Genomic DNA, 14178 nt, shown 5'->3' on the forward strand with positions numbered 1-14178 from the left:
TCTTGTTATTGTTGTGCTTGGACAGAATTCAGGGCCTCCTGCACGCTGGACAAGTGCCTCACCACTGAGCTACAGCCCAGCCCCGGACTAGGGACTTGCACTCCTGGGTTTGGGGAAGGAGGGGCAGGGGCCTAGACTCCTAGGTCAGGAAAGTGACTGGAGACCGATGCGGGAGAGGACGCCGCGTGTCTGGATTTGGTAGTGTGGAAGATGTGGGGAGAGAGCTCCCCGAGAGGAGACACCTCCGCTTCAGTCCATTTTCCCAGAAAGTGCTGAGCTGCAGAACAAGCTTTCTTTCCACGGCTTCACCTGTCACTTGCTTTAGGTCCTTCACTGGCTGTTCTTCGTAAGCAGAGAAGCGAGGGCAGGCTCCAGCGAGGGCACAGGGAACATGAAGGTAGGCACAAAAGTCCCCTGCCTTTCAGGGGGTGGTTAGAATTTCCTTCCAGCCTGGGGTTGCAGAACAACATATGTGCTGGAGATGGTGCTGGGGGAAGGAGGATGGCGTGGGAATGCAAAGCTGAGGAGCTCAGACTGTCCCAGGAGTACTAGGGAGCCATGGAGGTTTGCATGCAAAGGAGGGGCAGGTTCAGCTTTAGGAAAATTTTGGCCCAGAAGGTGACTGAGGCCAGAATCCTAGAAGGAGGTCAGTGTTGGGACCTGGGTAGCTCAGGCCAAGCTAGACTAGGACTGGGCCAGATAATGAAGGAAGAGTAGGTGGGAGGGACGTGCAGCAGGCTGAGCATGGGTTCCCTAAGATTGACAGAAGCTGAAGCCAGTGTGGGGGTGTGAACCTAGGGGATCCATAGGAAGAGGGTCCAGGAAACCAGCGTCAGCTAGGTCTGGATTTAGAAGAGATCTGGCTGGTTAGAAATGTGGAGTTTGGCTGGGCGTGGGGGCACTCGCCTGTAATCCCAGCACTCGGGAAGCTGAGGCAGGAGGATCGTTGTGAGTTCAAGGCCAGCCTGGGCTACAAAGTGAGCTCAAGGCCAGCCTGAGCTGCATAGCAAGACCCTGTCTCAAAAAGACAAGGAGTTTGACAGTAGAGAAAGGAAACTGAGGCATTAGGGGTGGCTGCTCCAGGAGCAGAGGTTGAAGAAGGGGGGCAGTTCTCAGCCCTGGGGCCAGAATAGCACTTATGGAGCCGCTGAAGAGGAAATCCCCAGGGAACTGCTGTGGTATCTCGAGGGCCAGGAAGAGGGAAATGTGCCCCAGAGGTTCCACGGAGCTGAAGCCAGAATAGATCCAGAATAAAGACCTTTGAAGTCTCACATTTTATACTCTAAATTCTTGCCAACGTTGCATTCTGCTCCATCGGTCTAGCCATGCGAATTCTCATATATAAAGAAAAATTTCAAGTACTTACCGGTGACATTCTGTAATCTGCCCTTCTGTACTCCCTCCCCACCCCCTACAGTGAAAATTTCCAAGGGAAAATGAAGCTCTGGGTACATTCTGTGGCTTTGGGGGCTCCCCAGCCGATGTCCTGGTGTGTTGAGGTATCTGTCCCCAGGCATTCAGTACTCCTCCAGAGCTTACCCAGACTGACTTCTCCTCCCCAGCCCTTTCCCGGGTTCATGGATACTCCCAGGCCTCTCTGCAGGCAGCAGAGCCCCCACCTTGTTCTTGGCCACGTGAGTCTATGCTCCCTCCCCAAAGGAAGCCGGTGGATCTTTCTAAAGCACAACCGTGGTGCTGTCTCTCCACTGCTTATCACTCTTCCTGGCTCCACAGTGCCCTGGGGCTGGAGCTTCTCAGGCTGGCAGCTGGTTTCCATGTTCCACTCGAGTTCACCTGTCACTATACCTCTTCTACCACCTTGGCTCCCACCACACCAAACTCCAGCTAGTTCGAATGGACACTCCTCTTTCTTCCTTTCTTAGAAGGCCCCTCTGACCTGGGTTTTCACTGTATATTCTTTTTTTTTTTTTTTTTTTTTTTTTTTCTGGTGTTGGGGATCGAACCAGGGCCTTCATAGTGAGCTAGAGCCTCAGCCCTTTTTAATTTTAAGACAGGGCCTCATTAAGTGGCTAAGTTGCCTAGGCTGGGCTTGAACTTGTGATCCTCCTCCCTCAGCCACCCGGAGTGCTGGGATCACAGGCATGTGCCAACTGTGCCCTGCTTCTTTATATATTTAAGAGTACTTTCCTTTGGGCAGGAATGGGTACATAATTTGCAGGGCCCACTGCAAAATGAAGATGGAGGAGGGGGAACCTATTAAAAGAATTCCAAGAAGGTGGCAGCAGGGCTTTAAATCAGGTGCAGGGTCATTGCAAGTGTGGGGTGCTGGGTGGCTCCAGGGGCTGCATGGCTATAAAGCGAGCCCTCTCTTCTAGAAATCTTCAACTGTTCCCCATCTCCCAGGCTCAGTTGAGACTCCCCTCCTGACTGCCAAAGTCTCCTGGACTTCTATGAAAAGAGACTCCCATCATTCTTGCCTATGTTTTCCTATCTTAGCCCTGACCACTCTGGCTGCCATCCTGTGGGTTGCTATTTGCTCCACTAGAATTGGAACTGTGAGAGGGCAGGGTCTGGGCTACTTGGTCATCACTATGTTCCCAGCATCACTACACAGAAGCCAGGCATCAGTGTCTATCCTTGCTTTTGCGAAGCATATGAAGGCACAGATACTATTGAGCGGCAAGCAAGGGCCACCAGGTTCCATGCAGGAGAGAGCCATCTACTGTGAGAGCACCCTGTTACCTCATTCTTCCACCTATGGGCCTATGGAGAGAGCTGCAAAAGTTTGGCCTTAGTGGAGGCCTTGCAAAGGATCATGGGTATCTCCAGACACTCAGGCTGCTGCCAGACTTAGCCACATCAAGACACTTGTGTTGGATGTGGCAGCACACGGACAAGGGAGAAGTGGAGTATCAGGACTGACTACAGTCACTTCAAGAAAATGTTGCAGTAGCTTGGGCTTGGGCTCCAGATTGTGCAGGCTGCTTTCCAAAGACAGCCAGGGAATGAACAGAAGTAGCACTCCCAGAGCTCAGAAAACTGGTGGACTCAGCTGAATTTTAACTTTAAATCCTAGACACATGTGCTCATTTGTTTCTGTACAGAGTTAAGGGATGCTCTGGCATCCTGTGAGGACCATAGGGATCCATGCTAGAAGGACGAGCCTGGCCCATGTTCCTTACTTTCAAACCTGTTTTTTTCTTTGTTCAGTACAGGGGATTGAATCCAGGGCCTTTGCACAAAGTTACAACCCTTTAAAGATATTTAAAAAATCCTTTAAAGTCCTTTAAAGATATTTAAAAAAAAACATTTTGGGGCTGGGGATTTAGCTCAGCGGCACAGCGCCTGCCCAGCAAGAGCAAGGTTGTGAGTTCGATCCCTGGTACTGGAAAAAAAAAACAAAAAAAGAGAACAAAAATGCTGGGGATTTAGCTCAGTGGCAAAGCGCTTGACTGGCAAGCGCAAGGTCATGAGTTCAATTCCCGGTACCAGAAAAAAAAAAAAAATTTAAAAATAAAAAAAATAAAAATATCTTTAAAAAAAATTTTTTTTTTGAGACAGGATCTCACTAAGCCATTACCTCCCAGAGTGCTGGGATTACAGGCATGTGCCACCACACCGGGCCTTCTGCTTCCAGACTGTAGTAAGTGACCCCTGGCAGTCCCCTGAATTCCCATTTCAGGTCCTGCATTTTCTGTGTTCACATCACTCTGACCAGCCAAGCCTCTGCTTTTCAGCCTCTCTCCACTGTCTGCCTGGTACTTGGACCTTGGAAAGGTCCTCCATTCCCATACTAAGGAGAAGCCAGCTGCCCCACTTACAGATGGGTCTGTGCATATCAGAGACCAGGGTCCTATGGCTTTCAGTAGGGGATGCAGACCTGTGGCAAAATAATATCAAATCTCCCTTCAGTCCATCCACTTCAGGGCTCAGCCTGGTCCAGATCACCCTCTGCCTGGACCATTGCAATATCCTCCTTCCTTTATTCTCCACACACCAACAGATGTGCCACTGGAGCTTCCATGAGATCAGGGAATGCTACTCTCCTTAGAGCTCAAAACCCTCCCGTGGCTTCTCAGGCCACTTGGAATGAAACAGACTCCTCCCAGCAGCCTCCAGGGTTCTGTGTGTGGCTCCTTCCCGCTCCCCAGTCTCAATGCGATGTCACATCCCTTTCCTCACCCTACCTCCAGCCCTGTCCTCCTTCTCTTCCTTTTATACACCACGCTGTTCCATGTGCATGGAATGGCCTTTCCACCCTTTGCTAGTTAACTGCAACCTGAGCATCCTCTGGGACAGAGCTGAGGCCTCACGTCCTCCAGGAAGCTTTCCTCAACCTCCCTTCATTGGGCAGGTCCCCTGGCTAGAGGGTCTTACAGCTCCACATCTCTCCGGCATAGTCCACGGATGCTTTACCCTTGCTTGTGACTATTTAACATTTGTGTCCCCACCAGATGCTGAGATATGTGACAGCAGGACCTGTACCTATATTTGTTCAGCACTCAGTCCCCAGCGCATCGCACACAGTAAAGATTGATATTAAAAAAAAAAAAACAAAAAAAAAAACCAAAAAACTCAAGCATTGGGGAAGTGCACTCTGGCTCCCCCTCCAGGCAGGAACTGGTATTTTCTAGCTGACACTAGGCCCACTCCCTGGGTCTCACTCCCTCTTGCTTATGACCTGTCACCCAAAAGGAACTGACAAGAGGAAGGACTCATGATGCTTCTGGGGGGTGGGGCAGTCAGACCAGGTTCCTGGACTCGGGTTGTTCCTATAGGCTAACAGAGTAATATTTCCAAGGCCACAAGAGCTGTGGCAGAATCTAGGATTCGTTGGCCCATCAGGACAAGGTCATGTACACCAGGTCATCAGAATGGCCAATCAAGTCTTGAACTCTCTTCACCATGCTGCTCACACCAGCATCACTCCAGACAGGTGATGGGCCCCAAGTTTCCTCCACATTCCTGCCTGGACCCCCTCCACATTAGAAAAGCCCCTTCCCGGGTTCCTAGTGAGGGCTGCCATTTCCTAGGCCAAGTGTGGGTCCTACAAACTTCAGGAGACCTAGGGCAAAGACAAAATTCTAGATCAACCTGACCCAGGCTCCAGCCCACAGAATTGCCGGGCCTACACTTTCTGTCTATACTTTCTTACCTCCTACTCTCAAATCCGCTGAATGTGGCATCTGCCCCCACCAATCCCCTAACAATGCTCTACCGGGGTTACTGCAACCTTCACATTATCAGGCACAACAGTCAGTTCGGTTTGAATTGCTTGGTTTTCTTCCCCTTGTCCCGCTGCCCGATGCTCCTGTATAGAGTTTGTGAGGTTTTATCTTTGTCTTTCTCTTAAATATGGAGAAGTCATAGTGGCTGGGAGTTGGGACTCCTCTCAGAGGCCATCTCACCCCACGTGGTCTCAGTTCCCATCTCTGGCTACAAAGTCCTATTTTTGTCCCCAACTCCAGCTTCAGACCCAGAGTCCTCTGGCCTCCTGGACAATGCCCCCCCCAGACATCCTCCGGACGCCCACAGGCACGGCATCCCACACCAGCCACAGCATCTTCCCCAGACATGCCCTTCCTCCTTGGTCTTGTCTTGGGCAGTCCCCCCACCCCCTCCCCAGGCCAAAGCCCAGGCCTTGTCCTGGACACTCCCTCCCCATGACCTTCACAGCCCCTCTACTCGGCTTCCTGAATGTCTGTGCCACCCACTCTGTTCTCCCCGCTAGTCCTGCCCTGGTCTGAGTTTCCCCCCCGACTCAGATCCCTGCCCTGGCTTCCCCCTGGGCTCCCAGCTTCAAGCTCCTCCTCTGGCCCACCTTCCTTTAGAAGGATCTTCCTAAAGGCAAACGTGACCCTATCCCTCCCCTGCATAGAATCCTCCATGACTCCCTCACACATCAGGCCACCACCTGAGCTCCTCAGCCTGGAGTTCCTGCACCCTGCTCAGCTCTCTCGCTTCCCTTCTACCACAGCAGCCCCAGAGCGTGGTACACACTAGGCTCTTGCATAGCTGTGTTCTCCACCTGGAACAGCTCTCCTTTTGTTCTCTGCCCTATTATCTCCTTCAGATATTTCTCTCAGACCCAATGTCTCCAATTCCAGGAAGCCTTCCCTAACCACACCCTAGGCTGAGCCAGGCACCTCTTTTGGGCTACACAATCCCCTAGGCTTTCCTGGTCACATCCCTGGTCTCCCTGGATTATCACTGTCTGAAGACCGGTCTGTCTCCCACTGGACTTCAGGCTCCCTGAGGGCAGGACTCAGAGCTGTCTGCCTCACTGCAGTGATACTCCGCACAGACCAAGCCCAGGCGGCCCCCTCCAGGAATATCTGTGGACTGGATGGATGCGCACTCTCAGCCCCCGCCCCCAGGGGACTCAAACTGAACTGGGGAGTCTCTGGCAGAGGAAGGATTCCCCAGCCCCAGATCCCTGCAAGAATCCCCCAAGCCCCACAGACAGAGACAAGGGCAAAGGCCCAGGCCCAAGCTTAGAAAAATAGGACTTTCTTGTTGTGCCCCAGTGCCCCCGACACCCTCCCCATCAGAGTTTTAAAAACCGTGAGCGATTTGGTGAGTCTGAGGCCAGGTCCCGCCGGGTGTCCAGGTCCTGTTATCCCTGGGGCCAGAGGAGCCATAGAGGTGGGCACCCGGCTAGGGTCCCGCGGGTTCGTGGCTGGGCCCCCAGGGCTCGCAGTCCAGCTGGACCACGGTGTGGGCCCTGGGTGCAGCAGGCTCAGGGACAGGTGCAGTGGGTGTGGGTCCCAGGGCGCCGTTGGTCTGGGAGCAAACGCTGCTGACGGGTGCCGAGGCCTTGGCCTTGCCAGGGGGCTGCCCGCCGTGCACCTTGTAGCGCATGAGCAGCACGAAGATGAAGACCAGCACCGAGGCCACGATGACCCCGCCCAGCGCGATGATCATCGTGCCGCCCAGGAAGGGTGCGTGCGGGGCGCCGCACGGCCGCAGCGCAGGCTCGGTGGAGAAGCGGGCGCAGCCCACCGGCCGCGTGGCCGTGAGCCCCGTGGCACCATCCTCATACACGGCGAGCACACACAGATCGTAGGTACGGCCGGACGCCAGGTCGGTCAGCAGGAAGGAGCGGCTGTCCGCTGGGATCATCCTGGAGGGACAGGCACGTGGGGTCAGGTCTCTGGTTGCTCAGCGTTCACCCTCTGCTCTTCCCCGACCCGAGGCCCTGCGGGGCTAGCTTCCCTCCAGTCCACTGTCTCATTTCTAGCCCATCGAGTTCCCTCCAACCAGCATCCCAACTTCTTTTGGACTGACACCCTTTCACCCACGTTCTGCTACCCGTCTATTGTTAGTGAATTTCACTCTAGTCCCTCCCCCCCTCCCCCCAAATTCTGCTCTGGGCGCGATGCCCAATTCTCTGCAGCCCACCACCGGAGGTCCTCCGCTTCCAGTATTTATACCCAACTAATACCTCTCCTTCACCACCACCCAACTGCCTCCAGCCTGCAGCCCAATTTCCCTGTAGCTTCCCTGCCCGTTCTGCCCCAGTTCCCTGTCTGCTTTCACTCTGGACCCTCCACCCAGGTTCCCTCCAGCCTTGCTGTTAGGCATCTCCCCATTCACCGCCCAGTTCTGCTCTACAGCTACTAGTTTCCTTCTGACCTAATCTCCTTTCCTTTTAGCTTGCTGGGCACTTTCCTTCTGATCTCCCTCCAGACCCTCACTCACTTTCCTTGTGGTTCTCATCTTGTCTCTAATTTCCCAGAATTTTCTTTAATCCTTTCATCTAACTACCTGATTCCCCTATACCCCTGCTGCCTGATTTCCTTCTAACTTGCCAATAAATTTCCCACTAGCCCCATTGCCTTTTTATTATCATACACAGTGTGTTTTCCCAGGGAGTTCTGTCATCCGAATCACCACTGATTTCTTTTTCTCCCTGTTGCCTTATTTCTCTCTAGCTCTGTCAGTGAATTCCCTTTTATCTCTATTGCCTGGTTTCTATTTATTCTTACCTTTCCCATTTCCTTTTATCCTTACCACTCAATTCTATTCTATTTTCTTTTGTCACAGGGTACAAATCTCCTGTTGGAGATTTAACTTTTTTTTTTTTTATAATTTGTTTTATTCCTAAACTGCTTTAATGAGAGTGGTACAGGGAACTCCAGGGTTGCTTGTAGTAGGGTGACCATCTAAGAGAGCATGTGTCCCGTCCTCCACGAGGGTGACCAGGACTTGTGTGATTTTCAGGGCTGAGATGGGATCTACTGAGCAGTCTTGTCTGAGAAAAGCAGCGGAATCAGGACTGAAAAGAAAATGAAATGATAATCTCTTGAAGTGTGGCCCCAGGAGAGGGAAGGGGGCCTAGGTACTAGTTTCCAAGCTATGACCCCAGCCCTTAGGAGACCCAGTCTTTGCAACCAAGCCTTGGGGACTGCACCGTTGGGTCAGCCTGGCACTAAGGACAGGAAGGCATTTACAGCCACCCATGCAAGGCTGAACTCCAGTGAAAAGGTCAGCAGCCACCACTTCTGACCATATGTGTTCACAGCAGATATCCCAAATGCTCTCTGGCTTGGGGACAGAAGTGGTACTGACCCACCTCATGGAGTGTCTCAACTCTAGGTTTTGTGTTTGAAACCATGGAAGAGAAAAGAAAGCCTCCAAGACTGGCAAACTGGATCTGTTTTGTTTTTGAGACAGGGTCTTGCCATGTACTTCAGGTTGGCCTTGAACTCACTATGTAGCCCACATGGGCCTCAAACTCATGGCAATCCTGCTTCAGCCTCCCAAGTATAGGGATTCAGGTGTGTGTTATCACACCTGGCTAAACTAGATATTTCTATTCACATAGCAAGTAGAGCTTGCACTTGGTTTTTATTTTATTTTGAGACAAGGTCTTGCTAAATTGCTGAGGCTGTCTTCAAACTTGCAATCTACCTTCCGTAGCCTCCTGAGTAGCAGAGACTTCAGGTACATATCACCATACCAGGCCTGTTTCATTTGATTTAGCCAATAAAAAATTTATGTCACCATATTAGAACTCCAAACATGTAGGGCTCACACTACGTGAATACGAAGCCTAGTCTCTATTTAACCTCCTTTCCTTTGTAATAGGTCTATTTCATTTCATTTTTCCTGACATGCCTGTACCTTCCTGCTTTCTTGCTTGATCTCTTTTTCTTCCTGCAGCCTGGCTTGTGTCAAACCATCATGTGGAAAATCAGACTTCTCTCTCTCTTTCTCTCTCTCTCCTCTCCCCTTGCCCCCCAGTACTAGAGAATGAACCCAGCCAGAGCTTTTGCACTGTACTATATCCCCAGCCCTTTTTTGTTTTTTTTTTTAGTTTTCATTTTCAGATAGGGTCTTGCCAATTGCCACTAAATTGTCCAGGTTGGGCTATAACCCTCCAGCTTTAGCCTCCCAGCATACTGGCATTACAGGCATAGGCCACCACGCCCGGGCTTTCTCTTTATCTTTATGGCTGAAATTTGGTTTTATTCCCTTGTGCCCATTAACTTTTTACTCCTTTGTGTTGATTATTTTTTATTACTGCTAATTAATTTCCTTTTTGTTTGCTACATTTATTCTTGCTGCCTTCTTCCTTTTTTACCTCTGCAATCTGATTTCTTTCATCATTATTGCTTGATATTTTTTGGCCCTGTAGCCTAATTTATTTTAACATGTGCTAACTATTTTATTTTATCCTGGCTGCTTTCTTTTTACTACTGCTGCCAGCTTTCTTTTACCCTTTCTGCCTGATTCTTGTTATCCTTGCTGCCTAATGTCTTTCACCTTTGTGGTATGATTTCCTTAGCAACCTTGTAGCAGCTGTGCTTTAGGACAGGGTATCTGGAGATGTACCCTCAGTTCCCCCACACCTCACTCCCCCACCCCAGCTGCCCCACTGCCTGGCCCCTGCACCTGTAGACAAGGATGTCATCGGCTGAGCTGTTGTACTGGATCTGGTACATGCGGATGCCTGGGATAGGCCGCTGATCTGGCCACTGGACGAGGGCAGCTGTAGCCCCATGTTCAGTCACTTGGACACCACGGTCAGTAGGGGGCACGGTGTCAGCCACCTTGGCAGAGGCAGAGGCAGCAGAGGGCGGGGTAAGGGCATCAGGATCCCCGTCCCGCGGGGGGTCACAGCTGGTGCTATTGGCTAGCTGGGGAGGTGGCGGGGGACCCACAGTTAGCTCAACCGCTGCTGTGGCCTCGCCAGCCGCATTGGCCGCTATGCAGGTAAAGATGCCACCATCGCCCGGTTCAGTGACCAGCAGCTCCAGAGTTCCATTCGGGAAGGCACGGGCACGGCTCGAGTTGCCCAACAGCCGGCCCTGGGGTGATACCCAACGCACACGGGGTTCTGGGTCCCCTACTGCCCGGCAGCGCAAGGCAGCTGGCCGACCTGCAGGTACTGCCAGCGGTGGCGATCGGTGGGTCACCACAGGTGGCTCGCACACAAACTCTTCCTCACCCACGGCCCAGAAGTAGCGGCCCCCCAGGGCAGGTGGTGAGGCGCAGGCCTCGAGGTCATCCTCCCTGGCCAGGCGCCGCAGCCATACCAGCTCACAGTTACAATGCAGGGGGTTCCCACCAAATGCCAGCACCAGGGCAGAGGCAGGGGAGCCACGGGGCCGGGCGAGCAGCTGCAGGCGGGAGAAGAGTGGGTCAGGTGGGATGGTGGTCAGGCGGTTTGAGGTCATGTCAAGCCGTGCCAGCTTGTGCAGGCGGGAAAAGGCGCCGGCAGGCACAGAAGCTAGCAAGTTATGGTCCAGGCCCAATGTATTGACATTGCCCAGGCGGCCCAGGGCCTCCCAGGGCAGCTGCTCCAGGTTGTTGTAGGAGAGATCGAGGTCCTCAAGTGTCTCAGCACAGTCGTCCAGCGCACCAGCCGCCAGGGCTGCCAGCTGGTTGTTGCTCAGGATGAGGTGTCGCAAGTTGACTAGGCCACGAAGCTGACCCTCGCCCAGCGAGGTCAGCCGGTTGCCATCCAGGTGCAGGGCACGCAGGGCTCGTAGGTCAGCGAAGGCGCCAGCTGCCACATGGCGGATGGTGTTCCGAGACAGGCTCAGGTGCAGCAGGCCTGTCATGTTGGCCAGGTCGCGGCGGCGCACGGCCGCAATGAAGTTGTCCGCCAGGCGCAGCTCAGCCGCACGGCGATCCAGCGAGGGTGGCACGAACAGTAGGCCTGCCCCTGGACACAGTACACTGAGGGGCAGTGACTGGGTCTGGCAGCGGCAGCGGCGGGGACATGGGCTGGTTGTGGCTGGCTGGGGTGGAGACGAGGCAGGGGCCAGCGGCAGCAGGCAAAGGAGCAACGGGAAGACGGCCATTGCGGGTGGGGCGACCTGCAGGGAAAGGGGAGGCATCAGGAGTGGCAAGACAAAAGAGGGGGACTGGGTGGTCTGAGATGAGCAGAGGTCACAGTGAGCTAAGTGGAGGGGCAGAGCTGATCAAAGATGGTCAGAGAGAGGAGTAGCAGATCCAAAGCCAGAAGAGATGACCAAAGAGTCAGAAAGATGTGTCCCAGAGACAGGGGAAGCAAAAATAAACAAAGATGGTCAGAAGAGGGCCAGGGATATAGCTCAGGGGTATAGCACCTGCCTGGCAAGCACAAGGTCCTGAGTTCCACTCCTGGTACAAAAAAAAAAAAAAAAAAAAAAAAGATGGTCAGAAGGAAGGGAGATTGCTAGAGATAGCCAGACAACAGAGAAAGCTGGCCAGGATGAATAGAAGGTAAGCTAGAGGGCCTCACACATGGTCTAACACATGATCAAAGATGGCTGTAGAGAGAAAAAGTGATCAGGTGGGAGGGATGCCCAGAAGGGGTCAGATACGGCTCAAGAGAGGAGTGGTCAGAGGTGGTCAAGAAGACAGGCAAAAAGAAAGGAAGTGACTGGGGTGCTCAAGAAGATGAGAGTGGGCAAACAGAGGAGGTGGTTGGAGGTGGCCCATCCAGGAGAGCTGATCAATGATGGTCAGAAAGAGATGTGGTCAGGCATGGGCAAAAGCCAGAGAGGTGAGAGAGGAGAAAGGACAGATATATCCGAGTCAGCTGAGGACCAGGACAGATGGCCAGGATGAGGGGTACGGGAAGAGCTCATCAGTGGGAGGAAAGGCAGCCAGAGTTGGTGGACATGATCCGAGAAATCAATGAACAAGAGAGACAGAGAGCTGGGCGTGGTGGTGCATGCCTATAACCCCAGCAACTTGGGAGATAGAGGCATGAGAATCACAAGTTTGAGGCTAGCCTGCTGGGCAGTTCAGTGAGACCCTGCATCAAAATTTAAAGGATTAAAAGGGCTGGGAATGCAACTCAGTGGCAGAGTGCTTGCCCAGCATGTGTGAGGCGCTGGGTTCAATTCTCAGTATCAGAGAGAGGGAGTCAGAGAGACAGACAGACAGAGACAGAGATGACAGAGACACAGACAGAGACAGAGATAGACAGCTGAATAGGGTCCAGGGTGGGACAGCAGGCAAGAGAGATGGTGAAAGGTAGTCAGAGAGAGGGAAGGCAGAAGAAGCCAGAGAGGAGAAATGGACAGGGCAGCTGGGGAGAAAAATGGTAAGAGAAATAATGAGGAGTACCATGGACAGAGGTGTCCAAGCCAGTCCCTGAGATAAGCGCAAGGCAGAAGTGGCTGGAGAGGGAAACTGGGCAGGGGTGTCAAAGACGATCAGGGAGAGCACAGGTGAACAGAAATGGTCATTCGGAAGAGAGGTGGAGAGGCCGGCATGGTGGTGCACGCCTATAATCCCGCACTCGGGAGACTGGGGCAGGAGATCACCACAAGTTCAAGGCCAGCCTGGGCTACATGGTGAGTTCAAGGCCACTATGAATTACACAGTGAGACCCTGTTTTAAAAAAAAAAAAAAAGAAAGAAAGAAGGAAGACAGGTGGACAAAGGGGACCAGGAAGAGCAGTGGTGGACAACAGAGGCAGCTGGAGATGGTCAGACAGCACAGATGGTAACAGCAGTAAGGGCAGTGGCGTCAGAGGCCTGGAGATACCATCAGCTGGGGATGAGGTGGTGAGAGGGGCAGAGCTTGCCAAGTGTCCAGAGAATGTTGCAGACAGAGTAGGAGCTGGAGGCAATGCCAAAAAAACCCGAGTGCCAAAGAGGACCTGCCTCTCACCTACTTCACCTCCACTCCCAGCCACAGAATCCCTTTCCAAGTCTCTCCCCACAGTGCGGGTCCCTCAGTGGCCTTACCTGAGCTGGAAGTCACCCCAGGGAGCAGAGTCCTCGGGCTCCAAGGGGGTCAGAGGTCAGGGCTCTCGAATGGGAGTCTGGTCATGCCATCTCTGTCCCAAGACTTCTGTGAAGACGCTGTTGTGTCTCAGCTCAAACCTGTGGCCACGAAGCCTCCAGATCTCAAAACCCAGGTCCCAAATCTCCAAATATTGGGCCTTTAGGGTCCAGTGTTAGAGATCCAGACCCAGTTTTGGTTGTTCAGGGCCAGGGTCTTCCAGCTCCAGTCTTGGGGTGCCAAAGAGCCCAATGGAGATCAGGGTCTGAGTTCCAAGTTCCTGTCCTGGAATCCGATATTGGGGTTCTGTGTTCAGATACAGGGATGCTGAGTCAAGATTTGGAGGTCTCACCCCAGATTTCAGCATTCAGGTCTGCAGCAAGGACTTCTGGCTCAAAATCGGGTTCAGGCCCCTTGGAGTCCTCAGGTTCAGATCTTGGAATCTGAGGCCGAAATTCCAAGGTCCAGTTTCCAAACAGTAAGTTCTTGGTATAGATTTGGAAATCCAGTTCCAGATTTCAAGGTGCGAGGCGCAGAATTCAGAGTTCAGCTCCACATTTGGGGGTTTAGATTCCAAATCCTGGGGTTCTGGCTCCAAATCTTGGGGTCCATGCTCCAAATCATGGGATTCAGTTTCCAAATCTTGGGGTGCCAGGGACCGATGCTGGGATTCCAGTCCCAGATATAAGGGTTCAGGGTCCAGGTCTCTGGGTTCCACGGCCGGATATTGACCCCAGATCAGATTCCCAGGCTGGGGTTTCTGGATTTCCCAATCCAATCTCGGGGTGCAAGACCCCGATGTCAGGTGCGGGCGGGCCCTGGGTCTGGGGTGACAGCGTCGCGGCTTGCCTCCTGGCCTGCGTCGGGGCTTGGCCCAGAGGGAGGGGGTTCGCTGCAGTTGGTAGGGGGGCGGCGGGGCAGCCCCAGGACCAGGGTGGGGCGAGGCCTGGGCGCCGACGGACAGACAGACAGACAGACAGGGACCGG

At 53.1% G+C, this 14178-nt stretch overlaps 1 protein-coding gene across 1 annotated transcript; it reads right to left on the bottom strand.

Moving 5' to 3' along the window:
* Positions 1–6455: 6455 nt before the first annotated feature.
* Positions 6456–14172, bottom strand: Lrfn3 (leucine rich repeat and fibronectin type III domain containing 3). The gene is made up of 3 exons (XM_005399940.2): positions 13155–14172; positions 9859–11288; positions 6456–7084 (listed from the first exon to the last, which is right to left on the bottom strand). Exons 2-3 carry the CDS (start codon positions 11271–11273, stop codon positions 6619–6621), a joined length of 1881 nt encoding a protein of 626 aa, XP_005399997.1. The 5' UTR covers positions 11274–11288; positions 13155–14172; the 3' UTR covers positions 6456–6618.
* Positions 14173–14178: the final 6 nt, after the last annotated feature.

The sequence above is a fragment of the Chinchilla lanigera genome, unplaced genomic scaffold (genome assembly GCF_000276665.1).
Source record: "Chinchilla lanigera isolate Chin_1 unplaced genomic scaffold, ChiLan1.0 scaffold00067, whole genome shotgun sequence".
Classification (NCBI taxonomy): Eukaryota; Metazoa; Chordata; class Mammalia; order Rodentia; family Chinchillidae; genus Chinchilla; species Chinchilla lanigera.

What these genes read in the sequence shown, in the direction of transcription:
- Lrfn3 (XM_005399940.2), bottom strand. Translation starts at nt 11,273, where the DNA reads ATGGCCGTCTTCCCGTTGCTCCTTTGCCTGCTGCCGCTGGCCCCTGCC. An exon ending in GATGACATCCTTGTCTACAG is followed by an intron (nt 7,085 to 9,858) that starts GTGCAGGGGCCA and finishes CTGTCCCTCCAG; the next exon opens with GATGATCCCAGCGGACAGCC.